The sequence below is a fragment of the Saccopteryx leptura genome, chromosome 5, assembly GCF_036850995.1.
Source record: "Saccopteryx leptura isolate mSacLep1 chromosome 5, mSacLep1_pri_phased_curated, whole genome shotgun sequence".
NCBI lineage: Eukaryota > Metazoa > Chordata > Mammalia > Chiroptera > Emballonuridae > Saccopteryx > Saccopteryx leptura.
In genome coordinates, this window is record NC_089507.1 from 70406031 (window position 1) to 70428892 (window position 22862).

Here is a 22862-nt window from a genome sequence, read left to right on the forward strand (position 1 = left end):
GAGAACAACTGGTCTAGGGCACTTACTGTATATTTGTTGCTTTGATATATAAAGGAAATAGTCTGATTAGCCCACAATTGCACTTTCATATTCATTGACTCATAATAATTTTATAACTTAGATATCTAGAATAAAAGTGTCCGACCTAGGGTAGAATACATTAATATGGTTATGATTTGTGATACTTTCTCTTAATAGATCGTATGAATTAGAACTTATTTTCATCTTGTATTATTCCTGCATCTTAAAACTGTTTGCAAAAAAGTCATAGAATCATCTTATTACAATTATATAATACACATATTTTTCTTCTAAACCACTCATTTAAACATAGTATATTTTTATAATTATTTTAGATGTATTGAATATGAAGCAGTAAATTGTAAATTTTTTTCTTGATATCCTAATTAAATACAGTTAATGATGCTAACATTGATGTTGTGACTCATTCATAATGGTGATTGACATAAAATATATTTTCTCTCATCAGGCTTCAATGCGTTTTACAAGAAAAAACCATAATTCAGATCACATGTGGAGATTATCATTCCCTTGCACTCTCTAAAGGTACGTTTCTGGAATTTATTGGTTTATTTATTTATTTTTTTGAGGAGTAAATGTGTGTATGAGTAGAAGTAGTAGAATGTGTATGCTTCACTTTGTAGCAGGACAGAAATATGGTTTTTAATTTGATATGGTTCAAAGTTCTATTCTTAAATGAGAATACTTGAACCTACAAAATCTTCAGTGTTTCATAATTACTAGTCCTACATTTAGGTCTATCAGATAATAAAAGTAAAACAATTTAGTAACCAGTTTAATGTCCTTTATTCAAAGGAAAAATGATTCATGAGTTTCATGCCTCACAAGCAGTGGAGCATTCTTCCAAGGGATTTGGGTCAAGAGCAGGTTTGATAGGGCATTAGAAGGCCAAGCTTGGAAACGGCATGATTGCTTGGGGTTGCGTATCTGACCTTGTTTAGCAAGATCAAGGAACAAGTGAGTAAGTATAGAGCCGGGATTGGCTGACTGTATACTGTGTTTCTGGTCAAGTAGAGCATTTATAGAAACACAAAAATTTGGTTGACGTGGTACCCCAGATATGAGTGGCTCTTCATCTTGGGCCTACAGAATTATTTCAACACTTGCATGTTTTTATATTTCAAATATGAAACAATAAAAATATTCTGAACAGTCCAAATCATTTTCTCTGGAATCAGGACCAGGCATGGGCCACCCTTTTCCAGAACCGCCTTCTTTTTTTATCTTCGTGCTCTTCCCACTCCCATGGCAGGAGCACAGAATCCATTGGCTCTGCTTCTGTGGACAGTTAACCAGGCCCCTGATGTTTTTTAACATTACCTTTTGCATTCAGGGATTCCCCTTAACCATTTATTATTTCCTCGTTCTTATCAGACACCATAACGAATGTTTTCCTAAAGAAACTTGACCATGGAGGAATAATTATGGCAGGAGGGTGATAGAGAGGAATTCAAGGCAGAGGGAATTTTTTTCTAATATATAGGACAGACATAAACATAAACCCTGAATGGAAGCTGGGATTCAAAGGAAGTAAATAATCAAATTTTTGACCTGTCCTGAAAGTCCTGTGTAAGTTTGAGGGTATGAACTTGTATTGGAAAAAATTGGCCTCTTTGACTTGATCCATTCATGAACTAGTATTTCATTTGGCGTATCTACCAGGCTTAGGTTATAAAGTCGGAGCAGTTACACTGCGCCTTCAAGAACCCCTGGTCTAGGGATGTGGGGAGTGGGAAGGGGTGTTCAGGGTTTATTGCTGGTAAATCTCATCTAGGAAAAAGGAAAGTTGAGGATTCAAGAACCGGAACTGGATGCTCATCATTACCATATTTCCCCATGTATAAGACGCACCCATTCCAAAAAATTTGGGGTCTAAAAACTGGGCACCTCTTATACAGGGGTTATAGATTTTTTTACTTGCATTTCCTGCTTCTTCGTGCTTGTTTTTTTTGCTCATTGGTGAAGACAGTGATTCGTCATCAGAAACAGATGACGACAAGCTAATGGATGGGAATTTTGACAGTGATGAGGAGCTGTAGGAGTTTTATGACAAATAAAAATTGAGTTCAACTGCTTTATGGAATACATCTTTTTTTCAAATTTTGGGCCCCAAAATTAAGGAGAGCTTTATACATAGGGAAATAGGGTGTATTCCTCTTGGCTGAAAGGCTTATGATAATTATGTTTGAAGGAAAGGCTCTGCCACCAGATCTTGCACAGTATCTTACAAAGATATGTTCAGTAAGCATTAATTCTCTGATAGATTTTTTCAGATTTACAGATTTTTGGGGTGTGTGACAGAGAAGGAGAGGGACAGATAGGGACAGACAAGCAGGAAGGAAGAAAGATGAGAAGCAACAATTCTTTGTTGGGCACCTTAGTTCATTGATTGCTTTCTCACCTGTGATGGGGGCTACAGCAGACTGAGTGACCCCTTGCTCAAGCCAACAACCTTGCGCTTCAAGCCAGCGACCTTTGGGCTCAAGCCAGAGACCATGGGGTCATGTCTATGATCCCATGCTCAAGCCAGTGATCCCAAGCAGGTGACCCCGCACTCAAGCTGGTGAGCCCACACTCAAGCCGGTGACCTCGGGGTTTTGAACCTGGGTCCTTTGCATCCCACTCCGACGCTCTGTTGACTGTGCCACAGCCTGGTCAGGCATAGATATTTTCAACTTCATTATATCTAAGAATTAAGAACTTTTCTTGATCGATACACATAATATATTCAATTAATGGAAGAAAATATTGTTTCCTTTAAGATATGGTGCTTTAAATTGTTTATTTAGGATCTTTAGGGTCTGAGAGAAAAAGAGTAATTTTAGGTTTTTATCCAGATGTATATTATTTTTGTATGTCATGGGGCATTCCTATAGGTTTTTAAAACTGTTTTGTGTTTTTTTTTGAGAGGAGAGAAAATAGACAGATTTTTGCTTGCACCCCAACAGGGAATCTACTCAGCAGCCCCATCTGGGGCAGATGCTCAAATCAACCAAGCTGTCTTCTGCCTGAGGCTGACACTAGACTAATCAAGCCACTGGCTGCGAGAGGGGAAGAGAGCGGGAAGGGGAATTGGAGGGGGAGAGAAGCAGATGGTTGCTTCTCTTGTTGTCCTGACTGGGATCCCAGGATGTCTGTACATCGGGCCGGTCAGTCTGAGCCAACTGACCGGGGCAGAAATCTATGTATTTCTTGATTTAATGATAATACATTCCGATAGCTTCAGTCTACCTGTCTTTGTCTATTTGGACTTCTGTAACAAAAATATCATAAATTGGGTGGCTTAAATAGCAGAAATTTGTCACAGTTCTTGAGGCCAGAAGTCCAATTCAAGGTGCCAAGCAGCTTTGGTTTCTTTCTGGTAAAGGGCCTGTCTCTGAAGTTACTTTTATAAGGGCAACAGTCCTGCCTGACCAGGCGGTGGTGCAGTGGATAGAGTATCAGACTGGAATTCAGAGGACTCAGGTTCAAAACCCCAAGGTTGCCGGCTTGAGCACAGACTCATCAGGCTTGAGTGTGGGGTTGCTGGCTTGAGCGTGGGATCATAGACATGATCCTATGGTCACTGGAGTGAGCCCAAGGTTGCTGGCTTGAGCAAGGGGTCACGTGTTCTGTAGCTCTCCAGTCCAGGCACATGAGAAAGCAATCAGTGAACAAGTAAGGTGCCGCAATGAAGACTTGATGCTTCTCATCTCTCTCCCTTCTTGTCTGTCTGTCCCTATCTGTCCCTCTCTGTGTCTGTCACAAAAAAAATAAGGGCACCAATCCTATTCACAATGGATTCACCCTCATGATCTCATCAACTCCTAATCACCGCCAAAGGCCTCATCTCCTAATATCACCTTGAGGATTAGGGTTTCAGTGTATGAATTTGGGCAGAGGGGAGGACACAAACCTTCAGTCTATAACGCTGCTTTTTGAGGTTAAGGATGTATTAACGGTTACTGCTGAAAAGAAGATACTTCTGGTTTTTCTAATTCAGACATAGTTTTGAGAAGTCCTGTCAGTTTGAATGTAAGGGATTGAGGTAGTATAATATGGATTGCATATATAATGCCCTAGGGCTGCGGTCGGCAAACTCATTAGTCAACAGAGCCAAATATCAACAGTATAACAATTGAAATTTCTTTTGAGAGCCAGATTTTTTAAACTTAAACTATATAGGTAGGTACATTCCTTATCAAGGTAGCACCTACACGTGGTATTTTGTGGAAGAGCCACACTCAAGGGGCCAAAGAGCTGCATGTGGCTTGTGAGCCTCCAGTTTGCTGACCTGGGCCCTAAAGTAATGTCTGCTGCATTTTAAATTTAATAAGACATGTTTTCTTTGTTTATATCAAGGTGGTGAGCTTTTTGCATGGGGACAGAACTTACATGGCCAGCTTGGACTTGGAAAAATACCTGATGACACTACCACACCACAGATTGTGCAGCACCTTGCAGGAGTCCCCTTGGCTCAGATTTCTGCAGGCAAAGCCCACAGCCTGGCCTTATCCATGTCTGGAAACCTTTATTCATGGGGAAGAAATGATTTTGGACAACTGGGCCTGGGCCACACCAACAGTATGGAACCATATTTTGAAATTTCTATCATCTGCAGATATATTTGTTTGATAAGTGATGAAATATAACTCAGACTTTCCTTTTTAAAATGGTTCAAGTCCTCACTTTTATTTTCACCATTCTCCTGATTATCTCTCTGTCTTCAGGACAGAATCAGTGTAAGAGACATGCATAGTGTGGAAGTGCTTGTTATAATTGAGACACATGTCAGGGCCATCTGGAAAAGGACCGAGATTAGGGATTGGGATTATTAGGCTAGGGATTGGGACAGTTGGATTGTGATTCGCACTTCACAGTTAACTAACTGCAGGGCCTTACCCAGTCACTTAGTCTTTCTCTTGACCGTTTTCATTTTCTGTGAAGTGGCAAGTTTGGATGAAATGACTTTCAAGGTGCATGTGTATTAAGGTTCTATTAATAGAATTATATTATACCAAAAGGATAGAAAAATTCTGTCTACAAACTCAAATATCTTAATTCTATAAGCTATTAATTACAGCTGGTATACACACATGTGCATGTGCATGCTGTGTAACATGCAGTAATTCCCGTTGCATTACCTCCACAAACTACATGGCAGAATTTCTTGTGATCTAAACACCTTGTTAGAATTCTCAGGCATAGCAGACTCCATTGATATGTCAGCTCTGATCATGTACATGTTATCTCCTGAGTTACTGGTCAAACACTGCATTTCTCCTTGCCATAGTCCCATGCTGATTACTCAGGAGAACCCATAGGTCAGTGTTAGAAAAATATTGAAAGAAGGAAAAGGAATAAAGGGCAGTTAAACAATTTTTGCTATATCTATTAAGTGCTTTGACAAGAAAATCGTGAAAGAAAGAAAAGGTAGAATGAGGTTGGGGACACCATAGTTGAGAATTAAAAAGAAAAAAAATATGTTCATTAGAAAGGATAATTCTGAATGGGAATTGGAAATATCAGATATCCTGCAGTTAAAGTTAATCAGGCCAGCCTGACCAGGCAGTGGCTCAGCAGATAACACATTGGCCTGGGACGCAGAGGACCCAGGTTTGAAACCCCGAGGTTGCTGGCTTGAGCGCAGATTGATCCGGCTTGAGCGTGGCGTTGCTGGCTTGAGTATGGGATCATAGACAAGACCCCAGGGTTGCTGGCTTGAGCAAGGGGCCACTGGTTTGGCTATAGACCCCTGGTCAAGACACATATGAAAAAGCAATCAATGAATAACTAAGGTGCCGCAATGAAGAATTGATACTTCTGGCCCTGGCCGGTTGGCTCAGTGGTAGAGTGTTGGCCTGGCGTGTGAAGTCCCGGGTTCGATTCCCGGCCAGGGCACACAGGAGAAGCGCCCATCTGCTTCTCCACCCCTCCCCCTCTCCTTCCTCTCTCTCTCTCTCTCTTCCCCTCCCGCAGCCGAGGCTCCATTGGAGCAAAAGATGGCCCGGGCGCTGGGGATGGCTCCTTGGCCTCTGCCCCAGGCGCTAGAGTGGCTCTGGTCGTGACAGAGCGACGCCCCAGATGGGCAGAGCATCGCCCCCTGGTGGGCGTGCCGGGTGGATCCCGGTCAGGCGCATGCAGGAGTCTGACTGTCTCTCCGTTTCCAGCTTCGGAAAAATACAAAAAAAGAAAAATGAATTGATACTTCTCATCTCTCTCCTTTCCTGTCTGTATCAGTCGCGTTCTCTGTCCTCTTGCTAAAAAAAAAAGGGAAAAAATTTAATCAAGTCAGGTTCAAAAGAGAAATGGGCTCTGGGACGTAGATTGATACTTGCATAAGTGAATACCCCAAATGTGGTCCTTTGACCATTGTCTAAGTTCAGCAGTGTAGAACCCTTGTTGTGTTGGGAATTACTGCTGCCAGGCTGAGAGAAAGTAGGCTAGGAATTTGACCGATAGCACAGAACTCTAATGTGTAAGTCAGCATTTCCTTTTGGTCACTTCCACTATTCTTTCCATTGTGTAGATGAAGTTTTTCCTTCCCTTATTGAAGCACTGGACAATCAGGAGGTTGAATTTCTTGCTTGTGGTGGCTCTCACACTGCCCTGCTCACAAAGGTGCGTGTACCTGGTCTCCTTGACTGTAATTTTGGAAGAACACTTTGTAATGGGGAAAGCACTAGACATGTAGGTGTGGACAGTTAGTGTTTCCCTTGGAAGAAAGATCATTTCCAATGAGCAGGACTGTCTGCCTGACCTGTGGTGGTGCGGTGGGTAAAGCATTGACCTGAAACATTGAGGTCATGGGTTTGAAACCCTGGGCTTGCCCGGTCAAGGCACATATGGGAGTTGATGCTTCCTGCTCCTCTGCCCTGCCTCTCAAAATGAATAAATAAAATCTAAAATATATATATATATATATATATACCAGTGAGCAGGACTGTCTTCCTGAGAATTGGGGGTTTTGCTTTGACTTTTTAATTATTCACTATTGCCTTTTCACCAGTGAATACAACTTCTGTGTTGTATTTCTCTAGTATCTGATGTGAAGTTCTCTTTCCTTAGGATGGGCTCTTGTTTACTTTTGGTGCTGGAAAATACGGACAGCTTGGTCACAATTCCACACAGAATGAGTTAAAACCCTGTTTGGTGTCTGAGCTTGTTGGGAATAGAGTGACCCAGATAGCATGTGGAAGGTAAGTTGTAAAGTATTGATGAAAGTTGATAAAATCAATTCAATAAATTTACATCCATAGTTTAATAAGATTCCATTAGTTTCATTGATTGTTTGAAAAGTATTCAACATTTTCAAATAGGTGAAGATGCTTAATTTATAGTTAGGTAATCATAATCTTTATTTTCATGTATGTATTTGTTTTCATTGATTTTTTTTTTTAATGAACAAATACATTCACTTTCTGATGCCCCTTCAGTGAAATACCTTTGTAACTGTTCAAATGTTATTTGTCTTTAAGAAAAATGACACCATTTATTTGGGAAAAATAAAATAAACTTACAAGCAAAATAGGAACAGACTTAAAGATAGAGAACAGACTGACGCCTGGTCAGAGGGGAGGTGGCTGCTGAACTGGGTGAAAAGGGTGAAGTTTTAAGAAAAAAAAACAACCTAATAGACACACAACAGAATGGTGATGGCCAGAGGGAAAGGGGGTCGGGGGTGTGAGAAGAGGGGAAAGTGGGGTGAGTGGTGATGAAAGGAGACTTGACTTGGGGTGGTGACATACAGTGGAGAATACAGTGGAGAGAGGATGTAGTATAGAATTGTACACCTGAAACCTATGTAATTTAATTAACCAACATTACCCCAATAGAGTCAATAAAAAAAAAGATAAACAAACATGAATCACAAAGGATTTTGGGCCATCATACTTAATTACCATCAGTTTTTCAGAGTGATCATGGTAAAGTTGAAAACGATGTCATTAATGCTTTGAGTAAAATATTCTTGAGAATTTTGATTTTCATAGCTTTTTTAAAGGTAAAAATACTGTCTGAAACTCTGGTTTCCATAATTATTTTCTTTCTTGAACATCAGTTAGTGTACCTCTTACCAGTTGGATGTTGGGTCTTGGGATTAAGAAATATTTTTACCCAGATATACTTATTCTTCTTTTGGGCAGTTTTTTCCTCACTAAACATAAGAAAATTCAGACTATACTGAATATTGGGTGCATTTGTTTTAATGCTACAAAATAACTGGTCTATGGAAATAGACTTAAGACCTCAGAGTAATATTGCATACTGTATATTATGAAGGTACTACCACAGGAGAATTCACCAGTCTCACAGAATTCACTGAAAGCTATTATACTCAACAGTCACATCGCTTCTCGGACTTTTGGCTAAGGTCAAGTGTAATATCACAGTCACATTTATTATAAGAGGAAGACACAGATTATAACCAAAAGAAGAGATGTCTAGGACAGAGTCCAGGAGAGGCCCAAGTGAGAAGCTTCATGCATCTGCTCCACTTGACCGTGTTACCTCCTCCTAGCCTGATACATGACAGTGTATAGAGCAGGGGTAGTCAACCTTTTTATACCTACCACCCACTTTTGTATCTCTGTTAGTAGTAAAATTTTCTAACCGCCCACTGGTTCCACAGTAATGGTGATTTATAAAGTAGGGAAGTAACTTTACTTTATAAAATTTATAAAGCAGTTATAGCAAGTTAAAGCATATAATAATAATTACTTACCAAGTACTATATGTCGGATTTTTGCTAAGTTTGGCAGAATAAATCTTTATAAAACAACTTACTATAGTTAAATCTATCTTTTTATGTATACTTTGGTTGCTCCGCTACCGCCCACCATGAAAGCTGGAACGCCCACATGTGGGCGGGAGGGACCAGGTTGACTCCCACTGGTCTAGAGTATTGCCATCGGGGAAGCTCACCCAAGTCTAAAGTTGTTACTGCAGTTTCATTGCTTAATCGTGATTGATGGAATAACTGTCTAGGTCGAATTCAAATCCCAGCCACTCCCAGCCTGTAGATTTACGTTACCTGTGGCCAGAGGGCCCTCCATGTGCCACCTGGGTGAACTATTAGTGTGATCTCAGCGGCCTGCCACGAATGATAAATACACATCTATCACCCGGGACATTCTCATGGTTTAGAAGTTATCTCTTAAGCATTGAGGACATGGGCCAGACCTCTATTTGAGCAAGGACAAATTCTTTTTTTTTTTTTTTTTTTTGCAGTAGAGAAAGAGAGACAAGAAGGGAGAGAAATAAGAAGCTTTGACTAAAGTCCCAGCACTTTAGTTGCTCATTGATTGCTTCTTATACATGCCGACCGGGGGGGGGGGGGGGGGGGGCTCAAGCCAAGCCAGTGACCCCTTGCTCAAGCTAGTGGCCTTGGGCTCAAGCCAGCGACTATGGTGTCATTTCAATGACCCCACACTCAAGCCAGTGACCGCACACTTCAGCTGGCGAGCTGCGCTCAAGCCAGATGAGCCAGTACTCAAGCCAGCGACCTCAGCGTTGCTGTACCCACGGTGGCACCACCAGTCATACAGCAGGGCCAAATTCTATGTAGTAGGAGAGACCATGGAACAAAGTTGTAAGAAAATCAGTGTGGTAAGGTCTTTGGGAAGTAGAGTGGGCACTCAGAGGATCCCCTAGTTCCATTTTCCAGGATGGGGAGAGGAGGGACTCAGAGGTGCCTTCTAAGAAGAGGGATTCTCAAGTCAAGGCTTAAAAAAGGAGGAAGTCAAAGGAAGATGCTTGGTCCTCAAGAAGGGAACACCATTTGCCAAGGTTCAGCATCATGGCCTTCAGAGCACTGAGGGGTTCCAGTGTCGTCTCAACCACACATGAATGATTTCTTAGTTTACCGGTGTCTAACTCCATGCATTGGGAGTTGGTTAACTAGCTACACTGGTAACCAAATTTCAGCGGTTTACTGCATTGCTGCAAACCTTCACTTTGCATAATTGAGAAGTGACGATATGTGCTTTGATCTAATAGGCGGCACACACTTGCCTATGTTTCTGACTCGGGGAAGGTCTTTTCTTTCGGCTCCGGGAAAGAAGGACAACTGGGGAACGGCGGAACACAGGACCAGCTGACACCACGTCCCATGAGATGGCCGTCCAGTGAAGATCTCAGATTTGGTAAAGTCTGTGGGAGCACAGGATTTGGTATAAGTACCTTTGTCGAGAAACTGTAATATGGAAAAAAAAGAAACGTATGACTGTGAAGGGAGTTGGTCCAAACATTGGTTTTATGCTTTACTTACAATTTATAATATTTAGTCTAATTTATCAAGTCAGAATAACTCATTAATTTTCTCTTACCCCTTCAGATTAAAATCATTGTGGTGTTACCATGATACAGCATAAAATAGACCATATGCCCTGACCCAGTGGTGGCTCAGTGGATAAGAGTGTCGACCTGGGATGCGTAGGACCGAGGTTCAAAACCCCGAGGTTGCTGGCTTGAGCGCGGGCTCATCTGGCTTGATTGCAGGCTCGCCCTTGAGTGTGGGGTCACTGACTTGAGAGTGGGGTAATTGACATGATCTTATGGTCGCTGGCTTGAGACCAGAGGTCACTGGCTTAAACCCAAAGTTGGTGGCATGAGCAAGGGATCACTGGCTTAGCTCGAGTCCCCCAGTCAAAGTACATATGAGAAAAAAATCAATGAACAGCTCAAAAAATTGACGCAACTACAAGTTGATGTTTCTTGTCTATCTCCCTGTTTATCTGTGTCTGTCTCTCTTGCTAAAATAGACTGATTTAGAAGCATATGCAGCCTCTGATTCCATATTTCAGGGGCCTAGTAATTTCACAGTGCTTGGTTATGTTACCTGGTTAAAATGACTCTATCATGTAAAACCCTCAGAATGAGGTCAGCTGATATGTGAGGTAACTGTGCTGAACACTTAACAGGTTTTAAGCAGGTCAGGGCGATGTGTACTCAGTCCCCTTTTACTGGAGGGTGCAGACTTAGAGAGCAAAGGGTTAGCCAGTCTCATGGCCAGTAAGTGGTTTGGCTGAATTTGAATTGTGTCCCATATAACCTCAGAGCCTGAGCTCTGAACACCCTCGACTCTGGAAGTGCCTTGGAGCACTGCACTTACTGTTTCTGACAGTTTAGTGGTGGCCTGAAGTTCTAGAATTCTCTCAGTTCTCCTGGGAAAATGAACAGTAGTGTTATTTCCTTAAGCAGTTCCTATATTTAATTTTTTATAACCACTTACATAGACTTCTGAGATACCTATTTATGTTCCTCACAGCCATAGTCATTGGTCAAATCTTGAGTTATACAATACAGGTTTTAGTAATAGGAGCCACATTACCCCAAGGAGCAGTTAACTAATCAAATATTTGTTTGATTGTGTTATATATAAACAATTATATTAATTATGTTAAAGTAATGCCACACATCGACCTTGCCAATAAGACTTTACCTGAAGTAGATATACATTTCTGCTTTATGGGTGAGAAATGTGCTGAGTCTTTGCCTATCAGAAAGCTATGCCTGACCTGTGGTGGCGCAGTGGATAAAGCGTCGACCTGGAAATGCTGAGGTCACCGGTTCGAAACCCTGGCTTGCCTGGTCAAGGCACATATGGGAGTTGATGCTTCCAGCTCCTCCCCCCTTCTCTCTCTCTGTCTCTCTCTCCTTTCTCTCCCTCTCTGTCCTCTCTCCCCCCCTCTCTCTCCTCTCTAAAAAGGAATAAATAAAATAAATAAATAAATAAAAATTAAAAAAAAGAAAACTATAAGGACTGGGTTTAAAAAGAATGAAATTAAATTGAGTGAGCATGTTTGTTTGTGCCAAATCATATTCTAAGCTCTTTCTGTATATCCCTTTCAGAAAGCCGTAACTCAGAAAAGAAGTTAATAATAATTGCTGGAGGGAATCAAAGCATTTTGCTGTGGATGAAAACAGAGGTAAAAAGAGTTCTCTGGATGTTCTCTCACTTGGTATTTTAAACAAAACAAACTGTCCCAGAATCCAAGTTTGGTGAATTCCAAAATCATTAGATAATTAGGCTGACTTTTGGGGAATAGGTCAGACGTTATTGATCCTTTATTGTTTAAACTACATAAATATAAATAGTTACGTATAAAAAATTGGATTTGTCCCTGATGAATGTCAAATCAGAGATATTTCCTTAGATTTTTCTTACCTTTGGGAAGCTCCCTGCCAATGGCATTCGGTCAGTGTCCAAGAGAACCAGTGGTTGACATTTAACGTAACCCTGCCACCCAGTACTGAAAAGACCTGAGGCTCACAGGCTTATGGATAACGTCTTTGCCCTCCTTCTCCAAGCAAATCCCGTTCCTCCCACTTACGCACACAGCCCTTTTGAAATTTTTCCTTCCCTTTAAGCTCATTTCAATCCAATCATACTTGTGTAAATTGCTGAGTGTTGGAGCAATCAGAGAAATTTACTTTGGATCTAAGTTTGGATCCAAATTGTCAAGAAATTGGAATGGAAGCTAGGCAGATTGATTACTTCTTGGTAAAATTTCACTTGATACTTTCCCAGAGCTATGTTATATCTATTTAAAAATCGATACTACATTTTAGCCTTAGAATGTTTCTAAAAGTTAAATACCTATTTCTGTTGTGTTTAAATTATCGTATTTTACTTTTGTTTACAGAATGCCTATGTTAATCTAAGGAGGAAAATCCCTACACTGAACGAAGGGACTGTGAAGAGGTGGATTGCTGATGTGGGGACTAAGCAGTGGCAAAATACAAAAAGGTACACCGTGTGTCTGTCTGCTTGTGCAGTTCCCTAAAGCTTGTCCATTAGCCAGAGATTGCCAAAGAAACGGAATCAGTAAGGTGTGTGTGTGTGTCTGTGTTTGTGTGTAAAAAGATTTATTTTTAAGGAATTGGCTGATACGTTTAAGAGGTCTCATAAGTACAAATTCCAGAGGCAGACCAGCAGGGAGACGCAGGGAAGAGCTGATCTTGCAGCTTGAGTCCCAAGGCAGTGTGGAGGCAGAATTTCCTCTTTTCAGGAGACATTAACCTTTTCCTTTTAAGGCCTTCAACTGATAGGATGAGGCCCACCCACATGGAGAATAATCTGCTTTACTCAGAGTCAGCTGATTTAAATGTAATCTAATACCTTTACAGCAACATCTAGATTGATAGTGGACCAAATATCTGGATACTGTTGCCTAGCCAAGTTGACATATAAAATTAACCGTCACAACTAGCATGCAGTCTCCACAGGGCAGCTTTTGTCACTGCAGAACTTCTTTGGGCTTTGATATGTTTGTGTTTATTTTGACTATCTGAGCAGGAAATACAGACCACAGTTTCCCAACCCTATTTGACTTTAGAACCAATATTTGTGGACCTCCTATTTACAGTTGAACAACTCTGCCATCTACAAAGATTATACTCACTTTTATAAAAATCTCCTTTTCAGAGAATTTTACAGGAATGAATTTCTAATTCTGGAAAGGAGTATAAAAGTTAAATCAAATTTGCAGAGCATTAATCAAGAACTATTTGTGCAACTACTACTAAGATGGAACTCAGTATACTCTTCCTCCCCCCTATTTAATTTCTGGTAATTTGTTTATACTTTAGTAAAACAAATAAACAGAGCTGGAAAAGGTGTGTGGGATGAGAGAGAGTGTTTTATTTGTCAAAGAAAATACTGAGCCTAGGTCAACCTTTTCCTCTTTCCTCGTGAACTCTCTGAATACATAACTTAAATAAAGTCATTGCCACAGAAAACACTAGAGCGAATAGAATCAACTTGTAATAGGAAACAAATTGTAGACAGAGGGAGACATTTGAAAGACAATAATAAGATGTTTTATTAGTCATGTCTCATGCTATAAGGATGCATAATCATGATTTGTTTTAACTGCTGTCTTATTCCTAATGTAGGGAAATCAGAGATATATTTTCATCTTCTGCTTGTCTGACTGGAAGTTTTATAAGGGAAAGGTAATATATATAATAAATTTATGAAATTTTGTTAAAAATACTGAATACAGCATGGTGACTTGAGTTGATACTGTATTGTATATTTGAAAGCAAGAGAGTAGATCTTAAAAGGTATAAGAAAAAAATTGTAACTCTTATGGTAATGGATATTAACTAGACTTACTGTGGTGATCATTTTGTAGTATATACCTATGTCAACTTGTCATATACCTGAAACTAATGTTATATGTCAATAATATCTCAATTTAAAAAAATTTTTTTTTAGCAAGAGGGAGAACAACAGGGACAGATAGACAGAGAGAGAGAGAGATGAGAAGCATCAGTTCTTTGTTGTGGCACTTTAGTTCATTGATTGCTTTCTCATATGTTCTGTGAAGGGGAGTGGGCTCCAGCTGAGCCAGTGACCCCTTGCTCAAACCAGCAACCTTGGGCTCAAACCAGCATCCATTGGGTCATGTGTATGATCCCATTCTGAAGCTGGCACCCTCATGCTCAGGCTGGTGAGCCCACCCGCACTCATGCCAGTGACCTCAGGGTTTTGAGCCTCGGTCCTCTATGTCTTAAGCCAGTTCTCTATGTCCTATCCACTGTACCACTGCTTGGTCAGGCTGTATCTCATATTTTAAAAATACTGTTAAAGGTTGTAAAGAAATGATTTGAGGGTAAAATAGTTAGCTATGTGTTTATCTCTTTAGAAATTATTTTTTTAAAAAGCAAATTTATGATCACTATAGAAAATGTCAAAAATAGAGATATGCAACAACAAAAAAAGAAAATCACCCATAATCTACCACTTAAGCTACTAGCAATTGTGTATATATTTTTGTATGTAAATGTATTCTTTAAAAAAATGGGATTATATATTGTTTTATACATTCTTTACACTTAATATATTTGTCCATTTTTCATTTTATTCAATTTCCATACTCATACTTTTCATAACATTTTAACGGCTGCATGGTATTCTATGGGAAGGATATACCTTAATTTATTTAAACATTTCCTTGTTGCGCAATATTAAGACTTCTTTGAATTAAATAGTATAAGAGAAAACTTTATACTTCTTTCTCAAAATATTTGTATAATTCTTATTTGAAAGAATCTTCTCTATTTTCAGACAATAAGTATATATATATTATTTTACAAAGAATATGTCTTTTTAGACAAAGACTATATTCAGTTCACTATAAATGTAATTCATGGCTTAAGAGGCACATCATTAGTAGATTTTTATTAGAATACTAACAATTGCCTCGAACCCTTTTTTTCTGGTCCTCAGTTTTACTTCATATAGTTGGGAAAAATGGTCTTTTTTTTCAGAAATAGGAAAAATCTTTTCCTTTTATCTGTGTCTATTTTCTTTACTGGAAAATAATTTTTTTTTTTTTTTTTTTTTTTTTTTTTTGTGACAGAGAGAGAGGGACAGACAGGGAGGGAGAGAGATGAGAAGCATCAGTTCTTAGTTGCAGCACCTTAGTTGTTCATTGATTGCTTTCTCATATGTGCCTTGACTGGGGGCTACAGCAGAGCAAGTGACCCCTTGCTCAAGCCAGTGACCTCGGGCCCAAACTGGTGAGCTTTGCTCAAACCAGATGAGCCTGCACTCAAGCTGATGACCTCGGGGCCTCGAACCTGGGTCCTCCGCATCCCAGTCCGACACTCCATCCCCTGCGTCACTGCCTAGTCAGGGAAGAAAATAAGTTTTTATTGATTACTCATTTAAGATAATATCTGAGTTAAAGTTTGATAGCATATATTAATGCAACCTTGATATTTTTGACATTTTAGTCAACTATATTTTTAATAGTATTTGTATTCAGCCAAATTATTGTAGTTAATGTAAAGTTGACAAAAGTGATTTTGTTGAAATGGAAGCAAGCAAGCTTTAGAAAAAAATCTTCCATCTGGATAATCTAATAAAATATTTCATTTCGAATTGTCCTTTTTTATTTTCTTATTCATCAGTGTTTCAAATTTACCTTTCTTCCACAGAATAGCTGCTGATACGATGTCGATTCATGTGGACTTAAATAAAGCCAGAAACACCTTTAGGGATTTAACCCAGAAGGACTGGATTACTAACACGGTGGTATTCTTCAGATTGTTTGTGAAAAGAAAATCACCAAAAAATGTTTATAATAACTTAAAATTTCAGAAGAAATATTTTGAGAGATTCTCTGAGAATTTGTAGTATATATTAAACTCGGCATTTAAGTGTTTACCCACCTAAGGCGAAAACAGTTGGTATAGCAGTCAAATAGGTTCAGAATAGTTGAAATAGTTTATGCATACCCATAGGCGCACACTGTCCTAGAGGGAGTTTTTTCAACTTGGGTTTTAGGAAGGTGATTAAAGGATTAGTTGAGGTTGGCACACAGGAATAAGCATTTTATTTGTAGTTGTTCTAAACATAAGTATAGAAATGAGCACACTTTTTCTGATAAGAACATCCCCTTCTCTAGCGACTGCCTGGATTCTTCCTCTCTTTTGTTCCATTGCACGTCCTGTTCTGTATGTTCTAGAATATCGTTCATTTTGAGATTGATCTTTGTTTCAGGACTGTCATTACTGTCTTTCGGTTTCCCACTTGTAGATGTTCAAAACATGCTTTTTAAATTAATTGCCCCTTTCTTGATTCAGCCTTTATTAATGTATTTCCCTGTTCTGTGGTCCTGGTTGATCCTGGGGGGTGGTACTTGCTATGTTCTTCTTTCAGTCTGTTTCTTTCTGAGTCTCACTCTGGTTCCTTTTTTCTTTCTCTGTTCTTCACTTCTTTTCTCTGCCTTTCCCTTCCCCCCTTATTTTCCCACTCCACCTACTCCTTTCTCTCCCCTCCCCCTCCATCCTCCTTTCCTCGTTCACTGTGTTTCTGTATTTCTCATTCTCGTCTCAGTCTTGCTCTCAGCTCCCTGCCTCTCAGCTCCTGTACCTGCTCTGTTGCTCTGTCTGCTAATCAGCACTCTGTATCTTAGCTGCAGGTTCTGTCACATTCCTGTATCTCAGGGGAAGATGGAAAATTCAGTTCTGTTCACTTTGACAGAACCGTGGCCCATTGGGATCTTATGTATAATGTATCTGTAATATGTACATTTATCAGGATTCTACAGCACTTAATGGAAAGATCACCAAAAATAGAAGACCCATTTTTGCATCTGTGAAGGGAAGAGTTTGCATCAGTCCATCAATAGGGCTAATTACACCTTGGTTGTGCCAGACAGTATATCATAAAGTGCAAGTGACATAATCATAGAGCGATCTTCTCTTGTTTCTTACGGGACAATTGGGCCAGCAAACCTGTAAGGTTTCTATTTTGAGATTTCTGTGACTGGGATTCACAGGCTTGGTGTTTATTCATTTATTTAGCAAACATTTGAATATTTTCTATACGTAGGCCATTGTGATGTGGACTCCTGATGAACAATGAAAGAGATATGCTCCCTGTCCTTAGAAGTTCATGGCTTAGTTTGGCACACAGCCACATTTATAGAACTTTTAAAGGGAAGGTTGGGTGTGTTTTGGATGAATAAAATCAGTCATTACTAGGGCAGTGGATAGTCAGCTCTACTTAGAACACTAAAAACAAGGTGCCCAGTGAAGTAGGAGTTTACTAGGTGCCTACATGGGTAAAGGCATTCCTGTCAGCAAGGGAAGTGGACACTGAGGCAGGATGTATGGAGCGCTGTAACTGGCTTGAGAGTATTGCAGTAGTTCTGAGTGGGTTGGGAGATGCGGGATGTGGCTAATGATGAGCAAAGAGGTAGGAAGGCCGTGTGCTGTTGAGACATTGTTAAATGCAGTTGTCAGGGATGTGTAACTCAGACTCAAGCACATAGTAGGAACCCAGTATGTTTTGATGTAAAAAAGAGATGATTATAAAAAAGTATACATTTACAGACACCATTTAGCTAGGGTCTCATAATTTTAATTTCTAAGAACTAGGGCTTTGGAGTCAGAAAGATCCAGGAAAGACTCCCACTTAAGTCTGTGACCTTCAGCAAGTTAATTTATCTGAAGTACTGATTTCTCATGTATAAAAGGAGGATGTTATAGAAAAACTGTAAGAATTAAATGACCTACTTAATATATGTAAATGACTTAGCATCTGACAAATACTCCATAAGTACTAGCTTATCTTAGTGAGTTTTTAAGCAAATTATTTCTATTATCCAAGCTCATATGACAAATAAAAATCTAGAATTGCATTTGAATTTTTCCTGAACACTTGCATTCTGTATTGAGGAGACTGGAAGGGCTAGAAACGGGAGTTTGTGGTAGAAAGGGTTGGTGGTGAGGCCCTATGGGAAAATAATAGGAAACCATGTTGGTTTTTGTTGTTGCATTTGTCCGCATTGTGTTTTGCTTTTGGGGGTTCTGACACATTCTTCCTCTTTAAAAAATGAGGTGTGGTAGCGGAACTGGATGGTGCAATGTAGTATTTCTTATTGGGAGGGCTGCCTATTCTGAATCCACTGTCCTTCCGGGGCAACTCTTGTACATGTGAGTGCTGCTCCTCCTTCATGCCCCCTTGTAACTGAATGGAGACTATTTCTCACATACCTACATGTCAGGTAATGGGGGGCTGGGCGAGATGGGATGTAAACATGGGTTTTAGAAAGACTAAATGGTGATTTCAATTTCTTGATGCTGTGAAACTTCAGGTTCTACACTTGACTGTATTGACAGTAGGTCGCACCCAGTTTCTGCTGTGTTTTGAGTGTCATCTCCCTGATCCTACAGATAACTCCATGTCTCAGGGATAATCTGCTCAAAAATCTTCCTTTTTATTCTCCACACCAAGAAGCTTTAGAAGTTTTCTTCCTTCTCCCAGAATGTCCCGTGATGCATGATTTTAACAACTGGGAGAACCTGGTGGTTCCGTTTGCAGAGGCTGTTCGTAAAATGAATGATAAATCTTCAGGGATTCTGGGTAAGATTGATTATTGACATGTGAAAATACTTTATCATTCTCTAAATAGAGAGATGTGTCTCATAAAGTTATGGCAAAACTTAGATAATTGGAACATTCATGTTTTTTAGCTTGTATTTTTAGCATACTCTAAAGATGCTATAATAATTACTCTGGGCTTCTGAAATTGATTGTTCTAGTACCTTTTCCAAGTTCTTGTAATGCTCTATACGTGACTTTGTCCTGAGGTCCTTCATCCTCAGCTTCTCATTATGAAAAATTTCATACACAGATGTTGAAGGAATAGTACAGTGAATACCCACATACCATCTATCTGAGAGTAAGCAACAATTAACAGTTAATGCCATATTTGCTTCCTCTCTCTTTAAGTACAGATTATAGTTTATTTTTGCTGAACTACTTGAAAGTACGTTGGGGACACCATGACATTTCACCTATAATATTTAATCATGCATCACATAACATTATAGAAATCTGCATTACCATGACATCATTATCACACCTAATAAAATTGGTCATAATTCCATAGTATTATCTAATATCCAGACCGTATCAAGTTTCTGCAAAAGTTATTTTAGAGACTTTTAAAAAAAATTTTTGGTCAGTTATCTTGTAGAATGTCCCACCTCTAGATTTGTCTGATTGTTTCTTCCTTTCTCTGTGTTTCCAGGCAGATTGGAGGTTAGTCTAGGGCGGTGATAGCAAACCTTTTTATAAAAACCACCCACTTTTGCAGTGCTGGTCAACCTGGTCCCTCCCACCCACTAGTGGGCCTTCCAGCTTTCATGGTGGGCCAATCTCGGTGCAGTTTGGTTGCCCTGCTACCGCCCACCATGAACCATGAAAGCTGGAAGGCCCACTAGTGGGCGGGAGGGACCAGGTTGACCAGCACTGCAAAAGTGGGTGGTTTTTATAAAAAGGTTCGCCATCACGGGTCTAAGGGCTTGCTTAGATTTAATGAGGTGGTTTTTTGTTTGTTTATTTACATAAATAGCATATTCAGCCCAGGGAACTCCATTCTTTCTTTTCTTTTCATAAGTGATAGGAGGGGAGTTGGACTCCCCGTGTTCCCTGACCAGGATACACCCAACAATCTCTGGGGCCAGTGCTCAAATCAGCTGAGCTGTCCTTAACACCTGGAGCTGATGCTTGAACCAGTGGAGCCACAGGCTGTGGGAGAGGAAGAGGGGGAGAAGGAGGGGAAGGGAGCAGATGGTCACTTCTGTGTGCTTTGACGGGATCGAACCTGGGATGTCCGCACATGGGGCCAACACTATCCACTGAGCCAACTGGTTGGGGCCTCATTCCTTCTCTTTTATCAAATCTAGATAACATTGTAAGCAATGAAAAGCTAGTTTAAAATGTTTTACAATGCTGAATAATGTCTTTTAAGAGTTAAAAACTCATGCTGGGGAGCACAAAAAGACGAATCATGCAATCACGAATAGTTCTTAATCTAGTTCGGTTTTTGTTTTGTTTTGTTTTTGTGACAGACGACAGATAGGAACAGACAGGAAGAGAGAAAGATGAGAAGCATCAAGTCTTCTTTGCAGCACCTTAGTTGTTCATTGATTGCTTTCTCTTATGTGCCTTGACTGAAGGGCTATAGCAGAGAAAGTGACCCCTTGCTCAAGCCAGCGACCTTTGTGCTCAAGCCAGATGAGCCTGCGGTCAAGCTGGCGACCTCAGGGTTTTGAACCTGGGTCCTTTGCATCCCAGTTCAACACTATCCACTGCGCCACTGCTTGGTTAGGCTTAATCTAGTTTTTAATACAGTACGCTCTTTCATTTGGATAAAAATGTGACTAATTTAATATCTTTTCTCACAGATGAAATATCAAGATTGTGTTTCTATTACTATCAAGAAATTTTTTTAGGACATTGAATTCTAAACTTTTAATTGCAATTGTGTTTACTGAAAAATGTATTACAAATGTGTTTTTGTAACAATAATATATAGAAAATGTTCTATCAGTTTTGGAAAATATGGACCACTTTTTAAGAGAAATTACACACTAACACTTACTTTCGTATCCCTCAGAGGAATATTGGGCATCTCTGCAAGAATCGGCTTTCATCGAGCTGATCCAGATGTGTACGAGAGCCATCACTGCTCAGCTGCATCATTGGACTAAAAGTGCTGAGCATAACTGCCACATTAGAGCTCTCCTAGAAATGTTGAAAAGACTGCACAGGGTAAGGATTCTTTCAGAAACTCATGTATTCTTATTTTGTAATAAAAATTCCCTTAGGTTCAGCTGGCCTGAATCTTAAGCAGAACTCTTGAAATATGAAGTTTATATTGCTATTTTTTAAAATTTTGCTCTTTGCGAATTAAGTCATGCATATGAAGGAGTGTATATAGTATCTGTGAACAATTTGAAGAAAAGTAATAAAACAGACATGAGTGTAACTACTACTGCCCTTATTGAAAAAGAAAGCATCTCCAGTACCTTAGAAACACCTACTTACTTTCTCTTAGACTGTACCCCCTTTCATCTTGGAGGTAGCCACGGTCCTGGACTTCAAGCTCATCATTCCCTTACTCCTTTTTACTGTTTTATGACTGTATATCTAGATCCTATGCTATTTAATTCTGTGTTTGAAATTGTATAAATGGAATATATGCTTCTTGCACATTTGTTTTACACATTCATCCGGAGTGCTAGCTATGGCTGTATTTCATTCCTGTTCACTCCTGCATCTCAGTCCGTTGTTTGAATCGACCATACTCATTCATCCAGAGTGCTAGCTATGGCTGTATTTCATTCCTGTTCACTCCTGCATCTCAGTCCATTGTTTGAATCAACCATACTCATTCATCCAGAGTGCTAGCTATGGCTGTATTTCTTTCCTGTTCACTCCTGCATCTCAGTCCGTTGTTTGAATCAACCATACTCATTCATCCAGAGTGCTAGCTATGGCTGTATTTCTTTCCTGTTCACTCCTGCATCTCAGTCCGTTGTTTGAATCGACCATACTCATTCATTCCAGCACTGACGGATGCATGTGCTCTTTGCAGTTCTTTGGGAGTAGGGAGATTCTTGAGAAAACGGGCTGCTTTAAACATTTTTGTACATCTCTCTTCAGGTTTGTGTATCGAGAATTGATTTTTAATTTTCAGACCTAATTCTGGCATTGATAGGTTATAAGATATGCATGTATTCTTCTTTACTGGTAGTTATACACTGTCTTCCAGAGTGCATGGACTAATTCAAATCCTGTTTGAGAGATAATGAGAATTCCTCTTGTTTTGTGTCTGACTTTAAAATTTGAAAATATTTTCAGCATGAAATGATACCAAATTATGATTTTAATTGTATTTCCCTAGTTCTAATCCATTAGAGTATATTTTCATGATTATGATTGCAATATTTTCTCTTTTATAAAATGTCCTTTACTTTTGCTCAGTTTAAGGTTTTTGTGGGGGGTTTTTTGGCTTATTGATAATAGGAATTTTCTTTATTTTTGGAAACTAGTCCTTTGTCAATAATATACAAATACTATATCCTACTTGTTTTTTTACTTCATGGTGGTTTTTGATGAACTCACATTATTATTTTTTTTTTTTGTATTTTTTCAAAGTTAGAAGCAGGGGGCAGTCAGACTCCTGCATGCGCCCAACCGGGATTCACCCCGCATGCACAACAAGGGAGCAATGCTCTGCCCATCTGGACTGTTGCTCCATTGCAGCTGAAGCCATTTTAGCGCCTGAGGTGGAGGCCATGGAGCCATCCTCAGTGCCCGGGCCAACTTTGCTCCAATAGAACCTTGGCTGCAGGAGGGGAAGAGAGAGATAGAGAGAAAGGAGAGGGTGAAGGATGGAGAAGCAGATGGGTGCTTCTCCTGTGTGCCCTGGCTGGGAATCAAACCTAGGACTTCAATACACCAGGCCGATGCTCTACCACTGAGCCAACTGGCCAGGGCTTGAACTCACATTCTTAATTTTAATATAGAT

At 39.8% G+C, this 22862-nt stretch overlaps 2 protein-coding genes across 2 annotated transcripts in view; both read left to right on the top strand.

The window, feature by feature from the left end:
- The window catches only part of HERC3 (HECT and RLD domain containing E3 ubiquitin protein ligase 3), an 809237-nt gene that overhangs the window by 483392 nt on the left and 302983 nt on the right, over window positions 1-22862 (top strand). The gene's annotated exons all lie outside the window — the stretch shown is intronic.
- HERC5 (HECT and RLD domain containing E3 ubiquitin protein ligase 5) overlaps window positions 1-22862 on the top strand; it is a 65857-nt gene that overhangs the window by 6642 nt on the left and 36353 nt on the right. Inside the window, exons 3-13 of the mRNA XM_066385074.1 lie at window positions 491-567; window positions 4384-4605; window positions 6551-6642; window positions 7090-7220; window positions 10018-10163; window positions 11872-11948; window positions 12666-12769; window positions 13918-13977; window positions 15970-16063; window positions 18715-18904; window positions 20946-21100. Coding sequence (XP_066241171.1) covers window positions 491-567; window positions 4384-4605; window positions 6551-6642; window positions 7090-7220; window positions 10018-10163; window positions 11872-11948; window positions 12666-12769; window positions 13918-13977; window positions 15970-16063; window positions 18715-18904; window positions 20946-21100 — 1348 coding nt within the window. The remainder of the gene's footprint in view (window positions 1-490; window positions 568-4383; window positions 4606-6550; window positions 6643-7089; window positions 7221-10017; window positions 10164-11871; window positions 11949-12665; window positions 12770-13917; window positions 13978-15969; window positions 16064-18714; window positions 18905-20945; window positions 21101-22862) is intronic.